The 25,805-nt window shown below is 55.1% G+C and overlaps 1 protein-coding gene across 2 annotated transcripts; it reads left to right on the top strand.

The window, feature by feature from the left end:
- Positions 1-1,902: 1,902 nt before the first annotated feature.
- Positions 1,903-23,295, top strand: LOC133362227 (uncharacterized). 2 transcript variants are annotated; one of them, XM_061581164.1, is made up of 14 exons: positions 1,903-2,005; positions 2,280-2,369; positions 8,316-8,491; positions 8,750-8,835; positions 10,342-10,421; positions 10,999-11,081; positions 12,816-13,104; positions 13,462-13,626; positions 14,253-14,315; positions 14,590-14,661; positions 16,326-16,497; positions 17,512-17,886; positions 20,732-20,799; positions 21,400-23,295. In XM_061581164.1, the coding sequence occupies exons 3-14, from the start codon at positions 8,364-8,366 to the stop codon at positions 22,075-22,077; spliced, it is 2,259 nt and encodes a 752-aa protein (XP_061437148.1). In that variant the 5' UTR covers positions 1,903-2,005; positions 2,280-2,369; positions 8,316-8,363; the 3' UTR covers positions 22,078-23,295. The 2 variants fall into 2 exon arrangements, with proteins under 2 accessions (XP_061437148.1, XP_061437154.1); XM_061581170.1 differs by lacking the exon at positions 1,903-2,005 and having other exon boundaries at positions 2,264-2,369.
- The last annotated feature ends 2,510 nt before the right edge of the window (positions 23,296-25,805 follow it).

The following is a 25,805-nucleotide window of genomic DNA, read 5'->3' as shown; positions in this document are numbered from 1 at the left end:
TACGAACGAGGTAGGTTCCAGAGGTCTGTTCGTAAGAAGATTTGTTCGTAAGTCCAACTTTACTCTTGTCGATTCCAAACGTGTTGTACGGCATGTACACTAAACACGGGGCATGACTTTAAACGTTGTATAATCTCCTGTAGATGTATATGCCGCTGGTTCTTCATGTTCTGCAGATGTAGATGCCGCTGGTTCTTCACGTTCTGCAGATGTAGATGCCGCTGGTTCTTCACGTTCTGCAGATGTAGATGCCACTGGTTCTTCATGTTCTGCAGATGTAGATGCCGCTGGTTCTTCACGTTCTGCAGATGTAGATGCCGCTGGTTTTTCACGTTCTGCAGATGTAGATGCCACTGGTTCTTCACGTTCTGCAGGTGTAGATGCCGCTGGTTCTTCACGTTCTGCAGATGTAGATGCCGCTGGTTCTTCACGTTCTGCAGATGTAGATGCCACTGGTTCTTCACGTTCTGCAGATGTAGATGCCACTGGTTCTTCACGTTCTGCAATGTAGATGCCACTGGTTCTTCACGTTCTGCAGATGTAGATGCCACTGGTTCTTCACGTTCTGCAGATGTAGATGCCACTGGTTCTTCACGTTCTGCAGATGTAGATGCCACTGGTTCTTCACGTTCTGCAATGTAGATGCCACTGGTTCTTCACGTTCTGCAGATGTAGATGCCACTGGTTCTTCACGTTCTGCAGATGTAGATGCCACTGGTTCTTCACGTTCTGCAGATGTAGATGCCACTGGTTCTTCACGTTCTGCAGATGTAGATGCCACTAGTTCTTCACGTTCTGCAGATGTAGATGCCACTTGTTCTTCACGTTCTGTAGATGTAGATGACACCACTGTCATCTATTGTGCGGCGGTTGAACTTACGACTCTCGGTCCGAACAGGTTTGTTCGTATCTCTGAAAGTTCGTAAGTCGAATGCTCGTAAATCGAAGAGTCCCTGTATTCTGAAATCTAAGAATTGTTCTTCCGCTCACCGGGTGAACGAAGCTGGGACGAAAGTAATTCGGTAATTCGGCCGCGTGGTTAAACTCGTGCACGCCACGTGACAATTTAACTTGGTTTTGGCTGGGTCGGGTGGCGGAGGGATTCTGAGCGACACAAATTTGGTCGCTTCATGAATTCAATGTCTTGGTGTTGCGTGTTGTCCTTCCACCGCACCTCCGATTAGCACGGTTGGCTACGTACCGTGCGAAAAAGTTCAACATGCATACACAAATACGTACATACACAAATACGTACATACACAAATACGTACATACACAAACACGTACATACACAAATACGTACATACACAAATACGTACATACACAAATACGTACATACACAAATACGTACATACACAAATACGTACATACACAAATACATGCATACACAAATACGTACATACACAAATACGACCTCTGGTGGCTGTGTGAGTTACGCGAAGCCATACAAAATAATAAAACAATTTTGGCGATGCTGCTGCGTTGGCAATGGGTGCACAATCACAAATAACAACAACAACACTCCACACATTCGTAAACACACACCGTAGCCTTCAAGAGAACAAATAATAATAGCCAACGTTTCGGACACTGGTCCTTCTATAACAGCACATAAAGAGAGGGACCATTTCCAGAAATGTCGCTTTTCTTACGTATTTTGTAAAGCCCACGGTGTTATTGACGCATGTGTTGAGTTTTTTTTAACATATGACATTTTTTTGTTATTATCTTATAAATCATAACACATTTCGCAGTGCCATATCGGAGAAGTGAAAGCGGTTGAGGCACATATTTCTACACAAAAATTCCCACCTACCCGAAAGATCCCTCCCTCCCATCCACACCCACCCCTCCCACCTCACCTCCCATCTCACTCTCTGCCTCTCAGTCGTAAGTGTAATATTTACAAGCGGGTTGCTGCTGATGCCGCTACCACCACTACCGCCACAAGCGTTTATTTCATTTTTTTTAGGAAAAGGAGACATCATCCCCGCGCTACAAAACGGTAAAGTATGAAAGTCTGAGCGACACGTGTACGTGGTGTGGACATTTTATCTGGTTGAGATGCGTACCCCCCCCCTCCTCCTCCATCCCTCCCACTCCCTCCTCCCTCCCTCCCACCGTCCCACCTCCTCCTTCGTCCCTCCCTCCCACCCCTCCTCCCTCCCTCCCTCCACCCCTCCCACCCCCTCCTCTCTCCCACCTCCTCCTCTATCCATCTCTCCCTCCATCGCTCCCACCCCCTCCCTACGTCCCTCCCTCCCCGTCCCCCGCTGCAGACTCAGAAGGGCTGATCCCCTGGTCCTGACGACGAGGACAGCTGTGAATCGCTCTCTCGACTTGTTGGTTTGGTGGTTCAAGTTCCACAGGTGAGTCGGGGGCGACGGAGGGGAGGGGGGGGGTGGGGGGCGACTCGCAACCCACGTGGTTAGGGCGCAGGTGATGCAGTGATAGGTGCTCGCTAACACCGCGGCGTGGGTGGGAAGAGCGAGAGACGCGGGCCTCCGTGCCCAGCGAAAAACTCGCACAGGTGGTGGGTCACGCGACAGTGAACACGGTGGTGGTGGAGAAGGAGCCGAGTGTTGATGGGACCGAGTGTTGATGGGACCGAGTGTTGATGGGACCGAGTGTTGATGGGTCCGAGTGTTGATGGGTCCGAGTGTTGATGGGTCCGAGTGTTGATGGGACCGAGTGTTGATGGGTCCGAGTGTTGATGGGACCGAGTGTTGATGGGACCGAGTGTTGATGGGTCCGAGTGTTGATGGGACCGAGTGTTGATGGGACCGAGTGTTGATGGGACCGAGTGTTGATGGGACCGAGTGTTGACGGGACCGAGTGTTGATGGGACCGAATGTTGATGGGTCCGAGTGTTGATGGGACCGAGTGTTGATGGGACCGAGTGTTGATGGGACCGAGTGTTGATGGGACCGAGTGTTGATGGGTCCGAGTGTTGATGGGACCGAATGTTGATGGGTCCGAGTGTTGATGGGACCGAGTGTTGATGGGACCGAGTGTTGATGGGACCGAGTGTTGATGGGTCCGAGTGTTGATGGGTCCGAGTGTTGATGGGACCGAGTGTTGATGGGACCGAGTGTTGATGGGTCCGAGTGTTGATGGGACCGAGTGTTGATGGGACCGAGTGTTGATGGGACCGAGTGTTGATGGGTCCGAGTGTTGATGGGACCGAGTGTTGATGGGACCGAGTGTTGATGGGACCGAGTGTTGATGGGTCCGAGTGTTGATGGGTCCGAGTGTTGATGGGACCGAGTGTTGATGGGACCGAGTGTTGATGGGACCGAGTGTTGATGGGTCCGAGTGTTGATGGGTCCGAGTGTTGATGGGACCGAGTGTTGATGGGTCCGAGTGTTGATGGGACCGAGTGTTGATGGGACCGAGTGTTGATGGGTCCGAGTGTTGATGGGACCGAGTGTTGATGGAGCTGAGTGTTGAGGGACCGAGTGTTGATGGGACCGAGTGTTGATGGGACCGAGTGTTGATGGGTCCGAGTGTTCACCGGCCCGAGTGTTGATGGGACCGAGTGTTGATGGAGCTGAGTGTTTATGGAGCCGAGTGTTGATGGGTCCGAGTGTTGATGGGACCGAGTGTTGATGGGTCCGAGTGTTGATGGAACCGAGTGTTGACAGGTCCGAGTGTTAGTGGGTCCGAGTGTTAGTGGGTCCGAGTGTTCATCGGCCCGAGTGTTGATGGGACCGAGTGTTGATGGGTCCGAGTGTTGATGGGACCGAGTGTTGATGGAGCTGAGTGTTGATGGGACCGAGTGTTGATGGGACCGAGTGTTGATGGAGCTGAGTGTTGATGGAGCTGAGTGTTGATGGGACCGAGTGTTGATGGGACCGAGTGTTGATGGGACCGAGTGTTGATGGGTCCGAGTGTTGATGGGACCGAGTGTTGATGGAGCTGAGTGTTGAGGGACCGAGTGTTGATGGGTCCGAGTGTTGATGGGACCGAGTGTTGATGGGACCGAGTGTTGATGGGACCGAGTGTTGATGGGACCGAGTGTTGATGGGACCGAGTGTTGATGGGACCGAGTGTTGATGGGTCCGAGTGTTGATGGGTCCGAGTGTTGATGGGACCGAGTGTTGATGGGACCGAGTGTTGATGGGTCCGAGTGTTGATGGGACCGAGTGTTGATGGGACCGAGTGTTGATGGGACCGAGTGTTGATGGGTCCGAGTGTTGATGGGACCGAGTGTTGATGGGACCGAGTGTTGATGGGACCGAGTGTTGATGGGTCCGAGTGTTGATGGGTCCGAGTGTTGATGGGACCGAGTGTTGATGGGACCGAGTGTTGATGGGACCGAGTGTTGATGGGTCCGAGTGTTGATGGGTCCGAGTGTTGATGGGACCGAGTGTTGATGGGTCCGAGTGTTGATGGGACCGAGTGTTGATGGGACCGAGTGTTGATGGGTCCGAGTGTTGATGGGACCGAGTGTTGATGGAGCTGAGTGTTGAGGGACCGAGTGTTGATAGGACCGAGTGTTGATGGGACCGAGTGTTGATGGGTCCGAGTGTTCACCGGCCCGAGTGTTGATGGGACCGAGTGTTGATGGAGCTGAGTGTTTATGGAGCCGAGTGTTGATGGGTCCGAGTGTTGATGGGACCGAGTGTTGATGGGTCCGAGTGTTGATGGAACCGAGTGTTGACAGGTCCGAGTGTTAGTGGGTCCGAGTGTTAGTGGGTCCGAGTGTTCATCGGCCCGAGTGTTGATGGGACCGAGTGTTGATGGGTCCGAGTGTTGATGGGACCGAGTGTTGATGGAGCTGAGTGTTGATGGGACCGAGTGTTGACGGGACCGAGTGTTGATGGGACCGAGTGTTGATGGGACCGAGTGTTGACGGGACCGAGTGTTGATGGGACCGAGTGTTGATGGGACCGAGTGTTGATGGGACCGAGTGTTGACGGGACCGAGTGTTGATGGGACCGAATGTTGATGGGTCCGAGTGTTGATGGGACCGAGTGTTGATGGGACCGAGTGTTGATGGGACCGAGTGTTGATGGGACCGAGTGTTGATGGGTCCGAGTGTTGATGGGACCGAATGTTGATGGGTCCGAGTGTTGATGGGACCGAGTGTTGATGGGACCGAGTGTTGATGGGACCGAGTGTTGATGGGTCCGAGTGTTGATGGGTCCGAGTGTTGATGGGACCGAGTGTTGATGGGACCGAGTGTTGATGGGTCCGAGTGTTGATGGGACCGAGTGTTGATGGGACCGAGTGTTGATGGGACCGAGTGTTGATGGGACCGAGTGTTGATGGGACCGAGTGTTGATGGGACCGAGTGTTGATGGGACCGAGTGTTGATGGGACCGAGTGTTGATGGGTCCGAGTGTTGATGGGTCCGAGTGTTGATGGGACCGAGTGTTGATGGGACCGAGTGTTGATGGGTACCGAGTGTTGATGGGACCGAGTGTTGATGGGTCCGAGTGTTGATGGGACCGAGTGTTGATGGGTCCGAGTGTTGATGGGACCGAGTGTTGATGGGACCGGTGTTGATGGTTCCGAGTGTTGATGGGACCGAGTGTTGATGGAGCTGAGTGTTGAGGGACCGAGTGTTGATGGGACCGAGTGTTGATGGGACCGAGTGTTGATGGGTCCGAGTGTTCACCGGCCCGAGTGTTGATGGGACCGAGTGTTGATGGAGCTGAGTGTTTATGGAGCCGAGTGTTGATGGGTCCGAGTGTTGATGGGACCGAGTGTTGATGGTCCGAGTGTTGATGGAACCGAGTGTTGACAGGTCCGAGTGTTAGTGGGTCCGAGTGTTAGTGGGTCCGAGTGTTCATCGGCCCGAGTGTTGATGGGACCGAGTGTTGATGGGTCCGAGTGTTGATGGGACCGAGTGTTGATGGAGCTGAGTGTTGATGGGACCGAGTGTTGATGGGACCGAGTGTTGATGGAGCTGAGTGTTGATGGAGCTGAGTGTTGATGGGACCGAGTGTTGATGGGACCGAGTGTTGATGGGACCGAGTGTTGATGGGTCCGAGTGTTGATGGGACCGAGTGTTGATGGAGCTGAGTGTTGAGGGACCGAGTGTTGATGGGTCCGAGTGTTGATGGGACCGAGTGTTGATGGGACCGAGTGTTGATGGGACCGAGTGTTGATGGGACCGAGTGTTGATGGGACCGAGTGTTGATGGGACCGAGTGTTGATGGGTCCGAGTGTTGATGGGTCCGAGTGTTGATGGGACCGAGTGTTGATGGGACCGAGTGTTGATGGGTCCGAGTGTTGATGGGACCGAGTGTTGATGGGACCGAGTGTTGATGGGACCGAGTGTTGATGGGTCCGAGTGTTGATGGGACCGAGTGTTGATGGGACCGAGTGTTGATGGGACCGAGTGTTGATGGGTCCGAGTGTTGATGGGTCCGAGTGTTGATGGGACCGAGTGTTGATGGGACCGAGTGTTGATGGGACCGAGTGTTGATGGGTCCGAGTGTTGATGGGTCCGAGTGTTGATGGGACCGAGTGTTGATGGGTCCGAGTGTTGATGGGACCGAGTGTTGATGGGACCGAGTGTTGATGGGTCCGAGTGTTGATGGGACCGAGTGTTGATGGAGCTGAGTGTTGAGGGACCGAGTGTTGATGGGACCGAGTGTTGATGGGACCGAGTGTTGATGGGTCCGAGTGTTCACCGGCCCGAGTGTTGATGGGACCGAGTGTTGATGGAGCTGAGTGTTTATGGAGCCGAGTGTTGATGGGTCCGAGTGTTGATGGGACCGAGTGTTGATGGGTCCGAGTGTTGATGGAACCGAGTGTTGACAGGTCCGAGTGTTAGTGGGTCCGAGTGTTAGTGGGTCCGAGTGTTCATCGGCCCGAGTGTTGATGGGACCGAGTGTTGATGGGTCCGAGTGTTGATGGGACCGAGTGTTGATGGAGCTGAGTGTTGATGGGACCGAGTGTTGATGGGACCGAGTGTTGATGGAGCTGAGTGTTGATGGAGCTGAGTGTTGATGGGACCGAGTGTTGATGGGACCGAGTGTTGATGGGACCGAGTGTTGATGGGTCCGAGTGTTGATGGGACCGAGTGTTGATGGAGCTGAGTGTTGAGGGACCGAGTGTTGATGGGTCCGAGTGTTGATGGGACCGAGTGTTGATGGGACCGAGTGTTGATGGAGCTGAGTGTTGAGGGACCGAGTGTTGAGGGACCGAGTGTTGATGGGACCGAGTGTTGACGGGACCGAGTGTTGATGGGACCGAGTGTTGATGGGTCCGAGTGTTCACCGGCCCGAGTGTTGATGGGACCGAGTGTTGATGGAGCTGAGTGTTTATGGAGCCGAGTGTTGATGGGTCCGAGTGTTGATGGGACCGAGTGTTGATGGATCCGAGTGTTGATGGAACCGAGTGTTGACAGGTCCGAGTGTTAGTGGGTCCGAGTGTTAGTGGGACCGAGTGTTGATGGGTTCGAATGTTGATGGCACCGAGTGTTGATGGGACCGAGTGTTGATGTGGGTGGGGTTTAGTAGATGTGGGCGTGGCTATGTAAAGGTGGGCGGGGCTTCTGTGTGGGAGGAGCCTCGCCGTGTGTCCCCGTTGAGCCTCCCAGCCAGCCCCCCATGTCAGAATCAGAATCTTCACTTTGACTGGAAGAATCCAAGGCTCATACTGGCGTTAGGGGGGTTGAACTGCTTCAAGGGAAGTCGAAGGAAGTTCCCACTCAAACGACCATTGAACGCAGTGATCATCTCTCTGCTGAGCCCGTGGTGGAAATTCCCTATTCCCTATAGCGGACGGTTGACGAGTCCAGTGTCTCTCTTGGACATCTACTGTTCGACTTGCCCACAACGTGGTGCTCCTTTTATTTACCCACCTCCCAAAGATGTGATGGGCTGAGTCAACCGCTCCAGCGGGATTTGACCTCGCGATCTTTCCCATTGCGAGCCGCTCGCTCTGCCGCTACGATTCACCGGGCCGGATGGACCCCCGCGTCAACGGAGACGACCTTGACAACGATGACGACGATGGCGCCGATGGTGATGATGATGATGAGCATAAACCATCGCTCGAACTCTGGTCATCCTCGAAGCAGCGACTTTTGGCTGACCACCAAACAAAGACGGTGGCCACCGCGTCAGCGCGCGTTCAGATGCGCTTGTGCGGCCGTCTGGAGAGCTCTCCCTTCCGATATTAGGAAGCCACTGGACTTTTAAATCATCAACATTGAAAACGCATTTCTTTAGAACTGCTCTTTGTGTTAAATGTATTGTCTTTCCACCGCAGCGGTTGGCTGCGTACGGCGCAAAAGATGTTCAACAGAAACACCTAACAACGACGACGACGGTGTGTGTGTGTGTTTCTCTCCCTAGCCCCTCTCCTCCTCCCACCTTATCCGACCCCCCCCCACAGACCCCGCCATGTCCCTGCCGACCCCGGCGAGCTGCGTGCCAGGGGCCAAGGCGCGGCGGCGAGGATCGGTGCCGCTCTGCGCCCTGCGCGTGGCGCTGCCCGACGGGCGGGCGCTGGAGCTGGCCGCCGCGGTGAGGTCACGAGCGCGACCCCTGACCCTTCCGCCACGAGCACGACCCCTGACCCTTCCGCCACGATCGCGACCCCTGACCCTTCCATCACGAGCGCGACCCCTGACCCATCCGCCACTAGCGCGACCCCTGACCCTTCCACCACGAGCGCGACCCCTGACCCTTCCACCGCTCGCTCTCTGACCCTCGACCGTGACCGTTAACCGGCTGTGATTTATTTTTTGTTTGTTACCTGGCCCGTGACCCTGAGCGGCGCAGGTGAGTGTGACCGGGCAGGAGCTGCTGGCGCAGGTGTGTACGCTGCTGCGGGTCCGAGATTCGAGGTTTTTTGGAATCAGCATCTCAATCCGTGAGCGCCCTGCACTGTGACACGTGACCTGCACTCGCTGTGTTTACACCCACACACCCTGCACTCTAACACGTGCCCTGCACTCCACGTGTTTACATCCACATCCTGCATGGTTACACCCTCAATATAGCCTAACACATGCACTTCGTCATACGCACAGGTTTTCTTTCACACACACTCCTTACTCTCTCACACACACTCACACCTTCTTATTCACACGAAGACAAAGATCCCCCGTATATTCCTTAACAGACTTTTGCGGCAAGTACTGTTAGCGAGCACCTATGAAGGCCGGCACGGGACACGAGATAGTGGGTGGCCAGCACCACGCCCGGCCGCCTTTGTCTCCCCAGTGGCGATGTTTACACACCACACCAGGTACTCATTTGAGGCTGAGTCGACTTAGGGGAGGTCCTAGGACCAGTTGAGATAATCGTCACTGGTGTTGGCGGCCGTGAGCAGGAATCCAACTCGAATCACCAGGTTCATAGCGTTGCGTACTAACCATGACGCCACACACACTAACACTCACACAACCACACCATCTCTGTCACACGCACATGCATGAAAACTCACTGACACCCATTCACTCGCTCATTCACCCGCTCGTATGTTCACCCTTGCATGCTGACTCTCTCACACTCACTCACTAAACTCTCACACTACACTCTCACACTCCACTCAACAACAACAACTACCAAGTGGCGGTGATGTCACCAGAGCGATCGTGCCATGCTAGCGGCAACCTGAAGTGTCGAAGGCCCATTGGCAGGAGGTCACGGAACAGATCCAGGTGCCGTGGGTTGACTGACTGAGATGATTGGCAGATGCACCAGTTCTGCTCCCCAACTTTCCTTGTTTTAGCCGCCTGGAGCTCTGCTCGCTTTTGTGAGCGTCGTTCCTCCCCTCTCTGTTGTTGTTCGAGGGCGACTGCCTCCAACTCCTCCATGAGGAGCCTCCTTCACAGAGGCCGATCTTGACACTGCTGGTACCGGTTATCGGAAAGTCCACTCAGCTCTACAATCCTTCTGTACCGCATTAGTCCATATCTTCTCTAGCCCGTCAAACTCCAACGCCCTAACACACACTCACTCTTATTCTTTGGTTCTTTCGGTTAAGTCACGTCTAAAGATAAAGAACCAAAGAATAATTCCTGCAGTCACGAAAGCTCCAAAATTAAGAACACACTCACTCTCTCGTGCACATTGTCTCTTCCCCCCGCACCCCCTACCCCATCTGACCCCCCCACCCCCACCACCTCTCCTCACCTTGAAAACCTCATCTCAAACTCAGACCACATGTCTGCCTTGGAGAGTTGCAGTGTAGAACTCAAAAGAATTGCCCTCACCGGCGCGTAGTTTTAGATTGGCCACCCACCCTCTCTCCGAGCGCTCGCTAGCAGCACTTGCCCCAAAAGCATGTGCAGGCTATCCGGTGCCTGTGCCTCTATACACACGTGCAATGCGCGCGTGTGCCCGTGCGCGCGCGCGCGTGTGTGCGCTGCAGGGAACGAGCACGTGTTCATGGAGCCCCAGGACAAACTCGGCAAGTACTGCCCCAAGCAGTGGCTCCGGGAGGTGGCCCAGGTTTGTGTGGGGACACCCCCGCGGCCCCCGCGGCCCCCGCACATCCACAGACTCCCACCACGACCCCCCCCCCCTCACCACTACCCACACGTGCACCCCCTTCTTGTGGTGTCTTTGGGGGTTTTTTTGGCCGAACCCTAACGCAGATGAGCCTAACTCGCAGACGCGACTCAACCCTGACCCTGTCCCAACCCTGTCCCAACCCTGACCCTGACCCTGTCCCAACCCTGACCCTGACCCAACCCTGACCCTGACCCACCTCTGACCCTGCCCCAACCCTGACCCTGCCCCAACCCTGACCCTGTCCCACCCCTGACCCACCCCTGACCCTGACCCTGCCCTGACCCTGACCCTGACCCAACCCTGACCCTGCCCCAACCCTGACCCAACCCTAACCCTGACCCTGCCCCAACTCTGACCCTGACCCAACCCTGCCCCAACCCTGACCCTGACCCTAACCCACCCCTAATCCTGACCCAACCCTCACCCTGCCCTAACCTTTACCTCACCAATCCTCACCTCTCACCAACATTCAAACCCCTCCCCAACCCTCGCCCCTCGCCGCCCCCCGCCCCAGGCGCAAGCTGCCGGGAGGAGTGGGCCCCCCCTCACCGTCTTCTTCCGAGCCCAGTGCTACGTGGACTTGGCCCGCGCCATCCGGTGCGTGCACGGTACAGACACAAATACAAAGGTTCCCCCCCCGTATAGCCTCAATAGACCGTGGGGGCAAGTGCTGTTTGCGAGCAGCATCCATGAAGGCAATGGTATCGCATCTCCAATTTAGCGCGGTTGACTACGTATGGTGCGAAAGAAGTTTAACTCGCGTGCGTGAGGGTGCGTTGACAGGTACCACGCCCCAGTGGCGATGTTACAGGGAGGAACAATGTTCCACACTGCCCACCAGGGATTATTTAGCTGTCTGTCTGTCTGACTGTCTGTCTGTCTGTCGTGCATAAATAAATATATAATACACACAGCTCTTTGATTGGTGGAGACCTACTGCCGGGTACGGAGAGGGGAGGTGCCTAAGGGAGGAGGGTCAGGGGAGGGGCCTAAGGGAAGAGGGGGTCAGGGGAGGGGCCTGAGGATATGGGGGGGGGGTGGCCAGGGGAGGGGCCTAAGGGAGGGGGGGGGCCGATAGTGAAGGGGGCTGGCTACCTGGCTGTCTGCCTGGCTACCTCAAGTCACGTGATCTTGTACACAGGTAGAGGAACAAGAGGTTCCACACTCCCCACCAGGGATTATTTGTCTGTCTGTCGTGCACGAATGCGCTGTCCAACCAAGTTCCTACCTGCCCACTCCGAAGGAACGTGTTTACTCACGGCACCGAGTGACTCATTTAAACCGATTCAAATAGTCGTCACTGACGTTGGGAGACCTGAGTGGGTTTTGAACTTGGGTCGCCGGGTTCGTAGTGCGCCGAGCTACCTGCTACACTACCGCTGCATACACGCACACAAAGATCACACCCGTTAGAGCCGTTAACAGACTGTCGGGGCAAGTGCTGTTAGCGAGTGCCTATGGAGTGCAGGCACGGCACACGAGGGGGTGAGTGGCCAGCCCCACGCCCGGCCGCCTTTGTCTTCCCTAGTGGCGATGTTTACACACCGTAACAAGGTGCGCATTTGAGGCTGAGTCGACCTAGGGGAGGCCCAGGACCGGTTGAGATAATAGTCACCGGGTATTGGCCGCGAGCGGGAATCGAACTCGGGTCGCCGGGTTCGTAGCGCAGAACAGGAACCACGACACCAAAAGAGGCCCAGGAACGGTTCAGAGAACCCCGTGTACAGCCTTTAACAAAGCGTCGGGGCAAGTTAGCGAGCGAGCGAGCGCACACACCCACACACACGCACACACACACACATGCACACACACACACACACGCGCACACACACGCACACACACCCACACACAACAACAACCGCCATTCGCCACTAAGTGGCGGAGACGTCACCACGACGCTTGTGCCAGGCCAAGTGCACCTTGAGGCCACGTGAAGTGTCGAACGCCCGCTGGCAGGAGGTCACGGGGCAGACCCAGCAGGTGCCACGGGTCGACTGACCGAGATGACCGAGATGACTGGCTGATGCACCACCTGTGCCCCCTACTGTACCAACACACACGCACACGCACACACACACGCACACACGTGTCGCGGAGCCACTGTGGCGCTGCCCACCCACCCGCCCACGTGCCGTGGAGACGCGGGACCGAGTCGACATCCAGAATTGGAACTCGCGACCTCGTGGCCTTCCCATCGCGAGCCGATTGCCGTGCCGTGTAGCCACCTGGCCGCTTCACCGTCATCGTGACGAGCGTCTCTCACCTGCGGTGCGCGCGCGTTGTGCCTCCCGTATCCCCGCACCGCCCCCACCCCCTGCTCCCCGTCCGCAGTGACCCGGTTTCGAGGCACTGGTACTACGCCCAGGTGCGCGCCCAGGTGCGCGCGTCGCGCTGCGCGGGGAGGGAGGAGGCCTTCTTCTCGCTCGCCGCGCTCGCGCTGCAGTGCGACTTCGGGGACCTCGCGGCGGGGCCGGCCGGGGCCGCCTCGGGGAAGACGACGCGGGAGGAGGCGCACGGGGACCCGACGGGGCGAGGTGGGGACCAGGAGGAGCCGTCGTCGCTGCTTCCTCGCCACGGCGACGAGGAGTACTTCGACCCCAGCGATTACTTCCCCGCGTGGGTACGCAGCGAGGAGAAGGAGACGCAGCGAGGAGAAGGAGGCGCAGGGGTGGGGAAAGTTTCCGGCCTTTCTAGGTGCTCGCTAACAGCACTTGCCCCAACAGTCTGTTCAGGCTTTACGGAGGGGGGGGGGGGGGGAGGTCTTTGTCTTTGATGGTGGCGGTGATGAAGCTGGTGTCGCACGTGCTAGGAATTAATGTAGATGACGACGACGATGACGACGACGACGACGACGACGATGATGATGACGATGATGATGACGACGACGACGATGACGACGATGATGACGATGACGACAATGACGACGACGATGACGACGACGATGACGACGATGGGTGGTGATGTGGGCGCGTGCCAGGTGCTGTCCCGCCGGGGCCGCGGCTTCGTGCTGCGTCACGCGCCGCGCGCCCACGCCGAGCTGGCGGGGCTGGCGCGGGGCCGCGCGCTGCTGCGCTTCGTGCGCGAGGCATGCACGCGGCTCGCCGACGACGTCCCCGTCACGCGCTACCACCTGCTGCTCCACGTGACGAGCGCACCGCACGTCATCACCGTCACCATTGTCTTCATCGTCGTCGTCGTCACTATCGTTATCACGTGCCCATCACGTGCTACCTCCTACTGCTGCTCCCCCACGTGACGAGCGCACCGCACGTTATATTCGTCGTCCCCATCATCATTGTCATCGCATTGCTCGTCACACACTACCGCCTGCTGCTCCACGTGATGAGTGCACCGGATGTCATCTCCATCATCATCTTAATCGTCGTCGTCGACATCACCATGGTCACCATTGTCAACATCGTCATCATCATTCTTATCATCACCACCATCATCATCACCATCGTCATCATCATCACCATCGTCATCATCATCATCACAATCGTGGATGAATGAGTGAGTGATTGAATGAGTGGGAGAGTTGGTAAGTGAGAGTGATTGAATGAGTGCGAAAGTTGGTAAGTGAGTGGGTGAGTAAGTAATAGAGTAGGTGAGTGAGTGAGTAAGTGAGAAAGTACGTGAGTGAGTGGGTGGTTGGATGAGTGCTTGAGTTATAGTTGGAGAGTGTGTGGTTGAGAGTGAGCTGAATGATTCGGGAGAAAGGAGTGAGGTGAGCGACTGAAACAACGAATGAGTTGACCGTCTCCGCAGGATAAACACGTGGACCGGGAACTCATCCTAGGAGTGTCGTTCGACGGACTTCAGATTTTTCAGGTGAGTGGTGATACACTCACCACATCGCTTGCCACATTGCTCGCCACATCACTCACCCCACCTGAAAATGTTGAACCGGTCCCGGGCTCCACATCCTTCCCACAAGCACTGTGGTGAAGTATGGTAAAAACAACCCCCCTTGAGCATGACAGCCTTCATCCAGCAGTGGAGCGACGACCGCCTGTGAATGGGAACTTTAATAGGCACGGTATATAAATATCTTGCCCGCTCTCCCTCTCGCACTCTCACTCCCACACTCTCCCCTCTCTCTCAGGGCCCGGGGAAGCACCAGGGGGAGTTTCTCTACGCGGTGCCGTGGACGAACATCGGGAAGATATCGGCGCAGGTGAGAGAGGGGGGCGCAGGTGAGAGAGAGGGGTGCAGGTGAGAGAGGAGGGCACAGGTGAGAGAGGGGGGTGCAGGTGAGAGAGGGGGGCGTAGGTGAGAGAGGGGGCACAGGTGAGAGAAGGGGGCGCAGGTGAGAGAGGGGGGCGCAGGTGAGAGAGAGGGGTGCAGGTGAGAGAGGGGGTGCAGAGGAGAGAGGGGGTGCAGAGGAGAGAGGAGGGAGAGAGAATGGAAAGTGAGAGTTGAGAGAGAGAGAGTGTGAGACTAGGCCCTAAAGAAAGTTGTCCGGTGTCGGACAATCAATTTCAAAGACAATGCCAATATATTATCAGAGCTTTATTCTTTGGTGCTTTCGGTAAAGCCACGTAGAAATAAAATAATAGTCTTATATTAGTTAATTAATTGTCTTTCTACATGTATTCTATTATTTAATTTATTTCCTTTCTACGTGGCTTTACCAAAAGAACCAAAGAGTAATTCCTGCAGTAACGAAAGCTTCAAATCAAGTTATCAGAGTATGTGTTTTTGCATGCTCACCACAAGCACTGAGTGCGGTTAGTGCAGACTTGATGGCTTGCAAAAGGTTTCTATTTAGTGCTTGAACATCTTAACGCCTGTTTTATTCATCATTTCGGTTTTTTTGGGGTTATATCGCGTAAATCTAAATGCGTTGTTAAACCCGCCACCACCAGACACAGACAACATAATTAGTGAGGTTTTAAACAGAACGTGGCCAATTCTTTACTAGTACAGCACACCGGTGTGTTGGAGAGAAAAACCACAACATTTACAATCCGAGTACGACGTTTCGCCAGTAATTACAACCAGCTTCATCAGGCGACAGCCAGATTTGTGGAGAAATCCTCCCGTTTCGTTCCTTAAATAGAGTGGGTAGACGCGATGACGTCACTTGTGAGCTCTTCGCGTGTGAAGTGAGGGGGGGGGGATTAATGAATGCAAATAAATTACAATGGGTGTCCATTTACGCTTGGGTTATTCACGTGGTAATCAACGAACATTAACCATGCCCTGTTTTATTGCCAGAAAGGGTAAAAAAAAACTATCCTTTACACCATTGGAACCTCATTTGCCAGTAAAAAATAGGATAATTGGTTTTTTACCCTTTTTTCTGACAACAAAACTGACACCTTTTTTTACAAGGAGTCATGTTTGCATAGACCACGATACCTGCAGTCATAATGCAAACAAAACAATTATCAGAGTTATGTTTTTTTGTTTGCATTATGGTCTATGCAAACATGACTCCTTGTAAAAAAGGTGTCAGTTTTGTTGCCAGATAGAAGGGTAAAAAACCAATTATCAAACCTATCCTTAATTTTCATCAGGAGGAGCAGCGTCTCCTGTTCTCACAGTGGGCAGGGAAGAGAGGGGGAGGGGGGGGACTCAGAGTGGGGGGGGGGGGGCACACACGGGAGTCACGTGGAAGCTTGAGCCGATTGAGACACAGAGAGAGATGATGACGACGACTTATTATTATTATTATTCTTCTTCTGTCCACTGCCCGCCACCTTCCCCCGCACCCGCGATTAACACGGTGGGCTACGTACGGCGCGAAAGAAATTCAACGCACACACACACACAAGTGTACAGCACCTCCTGCCCCCCTCCCTCTTCTACCTGCCCCCCCCCCGCCTCCCCCCGCAGGGTTCACGGTTTGAGGTCCGCCTCGAGGGCCGGGCGTCCGCGGGCGGTCGCCTGACGCTTCGCACCGGACACCCGCAGCACGCGAGCAGCCTGCTGCACCACGTGCGCCGCTGCCACGAGCTGCACGTGCAGCTGCAGCCGCTGCTGGAGAGGATGCGGGCGCGGGAGCAGGGTGGGTGGACTGACTGACCCCCCCCCCCGTCCCTCCAGAATTTTGCCAAAGATCCCCAAGGCAGGAGCCCGCGTGCGAACGAGCCTCTTGAGACTCGTCGCTGGTAATTCGTGGTGATCGTGATAATGATCACAAGTCAATTGCGCGCGTTTGGCATCACCGCCGACTGTTCTCAAGGCGTGAGCGCCACGCGGAATCTATACAAATAAAAACGCGGAATCTATACAAATAAAAACCTTCATCTGTGTGTCGCAAAGACCTCTAGGGGACTTGCCGACAAGGTAGAAAGCTGAAATGTGGTGCACAGGTAGCTTTTAGGCTGATACACACAACAGGAAAAATCTGAAAATCCGAGATTTTTCATTTCAAGGTCCCCAAATCTCGATTTTAAGTGGCCCATCAACATGTTTATGCATATATAAGATGATTCTTTGGGTCACGTAGATAGAAAAATAATAAAACAACGACGGACGTTTCGATCGCAACACAAGCAATCATCTTCAGGGGGAAAAATAGAACAGGCGGACTGCTGAGGCAGGGAGAAATATGGCGAGAGAGCTACCGCAGCCAAAGGTTATACTGGTAGGAACCTCCTGGTTACACCAGCCCACAGGGGATTATTGTGTCCGTCCGTCCGTCGTGCAGGGAGGGGCTGGGTGGGGAGGGAGGGGCTGGGTGGGGAGGCGAGGGTGGGGAGGGGCTGGGTGGGGAGGGAGGGGCTGGGTGGGGAGGGTGGGGCTGGGTCACCCCGTGGTGCCCTTATAAAACTCAACGTTTAACCTACTCACGCCGGCTTGTGTCCACCCTCACAGTCGGGCATATTTGTGGAATACACCACGCCGACGTTGACCCTGGACATTGACCGAGCAACCCAACGTTCCTACCAGCTCCCTCCGCAGGAATGTGTTATAAGTTTGAGGTGGGTAAGTGGGCGGGGCTAGAGATAGAATTTGCAAATAAAGGTAAAATCGCTGAGGGGGTACAATGGCTTGCTCCGTCTCCCCCCGATTGCAGACGTCCTCCCCTACCGAGAATGCTTCATCAGCGACTACCCTGACCCGAGCCCCACGGAGCCCCCCAGCGCCGACCTTGACCCCGCCAGACCGCAGGGGGTCCAGCAGCAGCGGCAGCAGCAGCACCAGCAGCAGCAGGAGCAGCGGCAGCGGCAGCAGGAGCAGCGGCAGCGGCAGCAGCAGGAGCAGCAGCAGCATCAGCAGCAGCACCAGCAGCGGCAGCAGCACCAGCAGCAGCAGCGGCAGCAGGAGCAGCGGCAGCGGCAGCAGCAGCAGCAGCAGCAGGAGCAGCAGCAGCAGCAGCGAGGGGACGGCGTGGACCCGCTCGGAGGAGGAGGGGGGGTCGCGGCGGACGTCGGACAAGACGAGACTCAAGGTGATGACAGAGACAAAGGTCCCCCCCCCCAACCCCTATAGCCTTAACAGACTGTTGGGTCAAGTGCTGTTAGTGAGTAGGACCCTATGGAGGCCAGGAGGGTACACGAGGGGGTGGGTGGCCAGCACCACACCCGGCCGCCTTTGTCTCCCAAGTGGCGATGTTTACACACCGCACCAGGTACTCATTTGAGGCCGAGTCGATCTAGGGGAGGCCCAGGACCGGTTCTGATAATCGCTATCACTGATGTTGGTGGCCATCAGTGGGAATCGAACCTCGGTCGCCGAGTTTGTAGCGCAGCCGCGCTAACCGATGCACCACCGCTCACACCAACGTCAACCGTGACACACGCACACGTGCACACGCACGCACATACACACGCGCGCACACACACACACATGTGCACACACACGCGCGCACGCACACACGTGCACACACACACATGCACACACACGTGCACACGCACACACACACACACGTGAACACACACACACACATGTGCACACACACGCGCACGCACACACACACACACACACGTGCACACACACGTGCACGCGCGCGCACAGCGTAGGCACTTTATAAACCGACTGGCGGATGGGTGAAGGCCTCATCTCCACGCCGCGTCCGTCACTGGGGTTCCTTGACCATACTTCACCACGCCGGTCAGTCGGTCACTGAGGCCCCAGGGACCGATTGTGACGTCACTCGTCGGGATGATTGCGCAGAGTCAACACCCTCCCCTAACCCCCTCCTCCACCTCCCCCACCACCCTCCTCCTCTCCCACCCCTCCTCCTACCCCCCCTTCCTCCCCCCCCGCCTTCTCCCCCACCCCCCCGCCTCCTCCCCTACTCCCCCGCCTCCTCCCCCTCCCCCCTCGCCTCCCCCTCCTCCCCCCTCCTCCCCCACCATCCCTCCTCCTCCCCCACCCCGCCGCCTCCTCCCCCTCCCCCCTCCTCCTCCCCCTCCCCCCTCCTCCTTCCCCCTCCTCCTCCCCCTCCCCCCTCCCCCTCCTCCTCCCCCACCCCCCCTCCTCCCCCACCCCCTCCTCCTCTCCTACCCCCCTCCACCCCTCCTCCCCCACCACTCCCTCCCCCCACACCACCCCCCAAACCGGGTCTTGAACTTGCGACATTCCGATCGCGCGGCGCCCAGTCGGCCCCCCATATGCACTCATAACGACAACAACAACAACGACAACAACAACAACACCGACAACAACAACAATTCACGAATCGATTCCGCAGGAGGGGGGCAAGTGGCGTGTGGCGTGCAGGCGGTGAGCGGTTCCGCGTGCTGCGCTCTGGCTCAAATCGCCGAATAGCGAGCATAGCGAGCATAGCGCGGTGATGCGTCTCACACGTTTTGCCCCCCCCCCCCCTCTGCCAGGTGTGCGCTATAAAAGACGCGAGCAGCGTCCTGGCGTTCTCCCCAGGCATGCCATCCCGGTCGCTCGATTGCTTGCACCTGTGCCCTGAGCGGAGAATTTTGTTTTGAGCAAAGGAAGAAAGAAAGACACTTTTCGATTTAAAGCTTTCGTGACTGCAGGGATTAATCTTCTTGGTTCTTTCGGTAAAGTCACGCAGAAGGGAAGTAATAAAATAACAAAAATAAAACATAATAAAATAATATTTTTTGTTATTTTATTACTTCCCTTCTGCGTGACTTTACCGACAGACCCAAGAAGAAAAAAGAAAGACACGTTTTTTTTTTACTCGGCGGCCCATCATTCTTTAGGGGGTCGATAAACCACCTACCACTTTGCGTGGAAGTCAGCGTTGAGTGTTCCGTTCTGTGGATGGAGAGAGATGATACTCGCTCGCGCCACGTGAATGTGCAATCGAATGTCCCTCCGGGGGGGGGGGGGGTGGGGGGGGGCGATAAAACAAGTGCCACTTTGAAGCGACGTTCTCCGCCATGGGAACGTGGAATTTCCCACCCGCTGGCTCTTTTCATGGGGCTTGTAAAACCACGAGATGTGAGCACCACCGAGATGCCTCGATCGACGACAACGACAACAACTAAAAATAACCGGACGGAATTAATATAACGCCGCTGTTGCTTTTTAATAATTCGGCTTGGCCGTTCATTGCCTCCGTTGTGTGTTGCCGCGTGGCGTCTGTTTGTGTTTCATCTCGCGGGCGGCTGCAGAGGAGTCGCCCCAGGGTCCACGCAGGGTCACGCTCAGAGATTAATCCAGCAGTAGATAGATAATGGTTGATGTTGCTACTACTACTATTGATGGCGATGATGATAATAGTTGTTGCTGCTGACACTGTTGCAGTTGATGGTGATGATGATGACAATGATGATTGTAGCTATGGGTGCTGAAGCTGATGATGATGATGATGACAATGATGATTGTAGCTCCTCTTTGGTTTTTTCGGTAAAGTCACGTAGGTAAAAATTAAAAATAAATCACGACGTTTCGGAGGCAACACTTGATACAGCAATTTTGCTGTGACGGTGCCACTTGAAGACGGAAGCTTGTGTTGCCTCCGAAACGTCGTAATTTAATTTATTTTTCTTTTTTTACCTACGTGACTTTACCGAAAAAAACAAAAAGTATGGACCCTTGCAGTCACAAAAACTTCAAATCTAGAATGATTGTAGCTATTGCTACTGCAGCTGATGATGATTATAGCTATTGGTGCTGAAGCTGATCGATGATGATTCGATCCAAAATATGTGAGAGTGGGACAGAAAGTCATCAACATAGCAGTTGATAGAAAATGACCACTGCTTCTGTTGATGATCACCATGCTGAATCCATGCCTCGACCCGGCCTATGCCAGACATGTGTTGTTGATTCATGGTGAAGTATAGCTGGTCTCGTTTTGTTTGTAGTCGTGCAGGAGACGTCACACAAGCGCCCCTGTGTGGAAGGCACGACAGCTCGGAGACACAGCTTCCAGGTGCCGACTGCTCGCTCGCTCGCTCACTCAGCTGATTGCTCACTCGCTCACTCACTCGCTCGCTCACTCAGTCGCTCGCTCGCTCGCTCACTCAGCTGATTGCTCACTCGCTCACTCGCTCGCTCGCTCACTCAGTCGCTCGCTCGCTCACTCAGCCGCTCGCTCGTTCATTTGCTTACTCATCCACCCACCTGCTCGCTCGCTCGCTCACCCACTTACCCACCCACCGCATCCACCCCCTCAATCACCAACCCATCCGCTTGCTGCCTGGCTTACTCACCCACTCACACACTCACTTACTCACTTGCTCACTCACTCACTCACCCACTCACTCACCCACTCGTTCAACCACGTGCCCACACACACTCGCTCACCTGCTCACCCACAGATTTTCCCACTCATTCACTCTCTGGAAGAGTGGACCTCTGCAACCCTAATGCCCATTATTCATTGAACAAGGAGATGTGTTCATCATCATCAGCACTATCACTACCATCATAATGATAACCTCCATCATCTTCACCACGACCATCACAACCCTCGTCGTGATCATCATCATCATCATCCACCTGATCTCTCCCCATCCTCTTGTGGCCACAGGGTTTGTCCACGTCATCTTCGGTGTCTCCTCCTCTTGTCGGCCGGACCTCACGACCCAGGAGCCGCAGCTTGGACGAACATCGCTCCCCCATCACCACCACCACCACCATCAGCACCACCATCCCCACCACCGCTACCGTCATCACCACCACCGTCGCCACCATCATCCCCACCAAAACCAACACCACTCTGACCAACACCACCATCACCACTACTATCACCAGTATCCTTGCCACCACGACCACCATAATCTCCACCACCATCACCCCCACCACTATAATCCCTATTACCATCAATCCCACAATGACCACCATCCCCACCATCCCCAACATCCCCACCATCACCACCAGCACCATCAGCACCATCATCTTCCTCCCCGACGCCACCGTCTCTCCCAATCCCCACTTCCCCAACGACTCCGGCGACCCCGGCGACCCCGGTGACCCCAACGACCCCGGCGACTCCGGCGAGTGGCGATTCCCGGAGACGCCGCGGAACCGGGACAGCGGCTACCACTCGCACTGCGCCACCGCCCAGCGGCGCCGCGATCGGGGCTACCGCAGTGGTGGAGGAGAGGCTACCGGTGGCGGTGGTGGCGATGGTGACGGTGGTGGTGGTGGCGGTGGTGGTGGCGGTGATGGTGGCGGTGGCGGCGGTGGCGGCGGCGGTAGCGGTTAGCGACCTGAGCCACGCCACGAACCCGGCGACCCGAATCCGATTTCGCGCTCACGACCGCCGATGACGATGACGATGATCCAAACCGGTCCTGGGCCTCCTCCCCTAGGTCGACTCGGCCTCAAATGAGTACCTGGTGTGGTGTGCAGCAAACATCGCCACTAGGGAGACAAAGGCGGCCCGGCGTGGCGCTGGCCGCCCCCACCCCCTCGTGGAGCGTTTCGGCCTTCATAGGTTGCTGCTCGTTAGCGGTACCTGCCCCAACAGTCTGTTAAGGCCGTACGGGGGGGATCTTTGGAGGTGGTGGTGGTGGAGGTGGTGGTGGTTGGTGGTGATGGTGGAAGTGCTAATAGAGGTGGTGGTGGTGGAGGTGATGGAGGTGATGGTGGAGGTGTTGGTGGAGGTGGTGGAGGTGTTAGTGGAGGTGGTGGTGATGGTGGAAGTGCTAGTAGAGGTGGTGGTCGAGGTGATGGAGGTGGTGGTGGAGGTGGTGGTGGTTGGGTTGGTGGTGGAGGTGATGGAGGTGATGGTGGAGGTGGTGGTGGAGGTGGTGGTGGTGGTTGGGTTGGTGGTGGAGGTTGGGTTGGTGGTGGAGGTGGTGGTTGATGTGGAGGTGGTTGTGGTGGTGGAGGTGGTGGAGGTGGTGGAGGTGGTGGTGGAGTCCGAGTGAATCACAGAACTATGTAGAACGAGTCCACAGGGGTCCCTAGTGCATCACTGACCCTGGGCTCGATAGCAATGAATGAGAGGGGAATGATGGCGAGCGTCCAGGGAATGGGGAAGTCTCGTGAACGACATCATCTTTGGACATCGTGACATTGAACGACTCCAGGGAATGAATCTAGAATTGCAATGGATGATTTTAGTAAATAGCAGTGAATGAGAAGGGAATAACAGCGTTTATCGAATGGGAGTGAATGAGTGTAGGGAATGACGGTGAATAACTCGGGAATAAAAACGTTTAGTATTATGAGTGTAATGATGATCTGAACAGTAACCGATTATATTAACAGTACGTGATGATGATGACGATGATATGTACACTACATGATGATGGTATGAAAAATACATTATGATATGAAAAGTACATAATGATCGTGGTGACATGAATATTACTTGATGACGATGACCATTGGAGTTATAGATTATATCGATGGAACTGACGCCGCATCTCATGATGATAATGGCATGATGATGGTGATTTGTTCTGATAGTGACGTCACCAGAGTAATGATGGTGAAACTAACACATTCCTGCGAAGGGAGCTGGTAGGAACGTCGGGTTGCTCGGTCAATGGCCAGGGTGAACGGCGGCGTGGTGTATTCCGCAAATATGCCCGACTGTTAGGGCGGGCACAAGCCGGCGTGAGTAGGTTAAACGTTGAGTTTTATAAGGGCACCACGGGGTGATCAGCCCCTCCCCACCCAGCCCCACCCCTCCCACCCCTCACCCAGCCCCACCCTCCCCACCCAGCCCCTCCTCACCCTCCCCACCCAGCCCCTCCCCACCCTCCCCTCCTCACCCAGCCCCTCCCTCCCCACCCAGCCCCTCCCTGCACGATGGACACACTAATCTCCTGCGGGCTGGTGTAACCAGGAGGTTCCTACCAGTATATTTGACTGCAATGATGATGATGCCATCATCATGAGCATCATCATCATCATGGCCACATATTTGAGTACAATCCAATAAGTCATCATCGCGTGAACGTTGTTTTACCATCACTGCGATGTCTTTTGAAAATTAAATAGAACAGAGTGATCCATTTACAGATGCGCCATTTAAATACTTTAAATCAGGGGTGGGGAACGTCCGGCCCGCGGGCCGTATGAGGCCCGCGAAATCATTTGGTGTGGCCCTGCCAAGGCAACCGCAGGCGGGACTCGAAATTCAATAAATCTCGGAGCAAACCTGGAAAAGCAGTTGCGAGTAGCAGCAACATCATCAATAGCCAGCTAACATCACACGCCTCGCCAAAGAGAAGCAGTTCCAGCCCATCGCATTAGGGGCGAGTTAATAAAATGTTTGACCAAATATAACGGGCAAAATATTTAAGTTGATCACTTTGTATGGCCCGCGAATGATGTTATATAAATATCCAAATGGCCCTTGGCAGAAAAAAGGTTCCCCAGCCCTTCTATAAATAAATACGTGACCTGCAAAGCCCTCTCGACTACGCACCTGCCATCAATCTCAATACAACTCGTTAAACATCGTAACCGCTCTCTGCGACGTGCGTACCATCGCTTTTCTAGCACTCAATCGGCCGTCGAGAAGGCAGTACGATTGGGTCGTAAGAAATCGGTCGCATACTGACAACAGATGAGCAGACAATGTCTCATTCGCGTGTCCGTCTGCACGTGACATCACAAATCTAAGTGTTTGTTTACACATCCCATCAACCGCACACACGGCGTTTTGTGAGTGCCCAATTGCAGCAGCATTGAATCAAGACGAGCAAACCGCTTTGGTGGCCCGGTTTCGCCACGCAGTGTCTCATCAGCAGCCCGAGTCGGTCTTCGCTTGAATCGGTGACGGTGAACTGGCGATTTTAATCATTAAATGGATCGCACTCTAAATTTGGAGGGGGGAGCGGTGGCGCAGTGGTTAGCGCAGTGCACCCCCTGACCCCCGAACTTGAGTTCAATTTACCCGACCACGGCTCACATCAGTGGCGAGTCATATCTGATCCAGTCATGGACGCTCCAAACTTCCGCCCTCATCCCCGACGCGACCCCCATCAACAAGGGCTTGAATGAGCAACATTGGGGTGGCGAGGAGCCGCTGTCTACCGCCGAGCCAACGACAACAACAACAACAATAACGATCACTTCGGATGATTCTAATTAAATACATTCCGTGCCATTAACCTCGCAGTCACAGGAAACGACTTCAAACTGCGAACGGGGGCGCCTGAAGATGAACGGATTTATGAACGATTTTGCATCTATAATATTCACGCATCATTAAATATTTAGGGATAGTTTATTTTTATATTTATTTGAGACCCCCTCCCCCTCTTCCCCGGGTGCCGCGTGCGGCGAGCGCGTCTCGCGGAATCTGAAACAACGGCGGAGGCCACGCGGAGTTGACGGCTTTCATTAGCGTCAGAGTCCAACACCCGTGCATCCATCCGTCCCTTCCACAAGCGCGCGCGCGTGTGTATCTTCTGCGTTTGTGTGTGTTGTGTGTCTGTGCACCCCAACTAGGGAGACAAAGGCGGCCGGGCGTGGTTTGCTACCCCCCCCCCCCCCTCTCCTCTCCCCCTCGTTTGCCGTGCCTGGCCTTGATAGGTGCTACTCGCTAACGGCACTTGCCTCGAAAGTCCGTTAAGGCTACGCGGGGGATCTTTGTCTTGTGTTTGTATTCGTGTGGGGAGCGGTGGTGTAGCAGTTGGCGCGCTGCGTTACGAGCCCAGCGACCCAAGTTGGATTCCCTCTGACGGTCAACACCAGTGACGATTATCTGAACCGGTCCTGGGCCTCCCCTAGGTCGACTCAGACTTAAATGAGTACCTGGTGCGGTGTGTAAAAAAATCAGCACTGGCCGTGCCAGTCTCCATAGGTCCTCCCTGTGACAGCACTTGCCCCAAAAGCCAGTTGAAGGCTATACGGGAGATCTTTGTGTGTATGTGAGTGTATGTGGATGCGTGTGTGAATGTCCGAGTGAATACATTCGAGGTGAGTGATGTGGTAGGTTGGTGAATGATGTAGCGGGTAATGGTTGTAAGC

The sequence above is a fragment of the Lethenteron reissneri genome, chromosome 8 (assembly GCF_015708825.2).
Source record: "Lethenteron reissneri isolate LAM-NWPU_2019-01 chromosome 8, ASM1570882v1, whole genome shotgun sequence".
Taxonomy (NCBI): domain Eukaryota; kingdom Metazoa; phylum Chordata; class Hyperoartia; order Petromyzontiformes; family Petromyzontidae; genus Lethenteron; species Lethenteron reissneri.
The sequence above is the reverse complement of the archived record's forward strand: the minus strand, read 5'-3'. Positions and strand labels throughout refer to the sequence as shown.

Coding starts and splice junctions, on each gene's coding strand:
- LOC133362227 (XM_061581164.1), top strand. CDS start 8,364: ATGTCCCTGCCGACCCCGGCGAGCTGCGTGCCAGGGGCCAAGGCGCGG. Junction 8,492..8,749: donor GAGCTGGCCGCCGCGGTGAG/GTCACGAGCGCG, acceptor GGCGCAGGTGAG/TGTGACCGGGCAGGAGCTGC. Junction 8,836..10,341: donor TGGAATCAGCATCTCAATCC/GTGAGCGCCCTG, acceptor TGTGCGCTGCAG/GGAACGAGCACGTGTTCATG.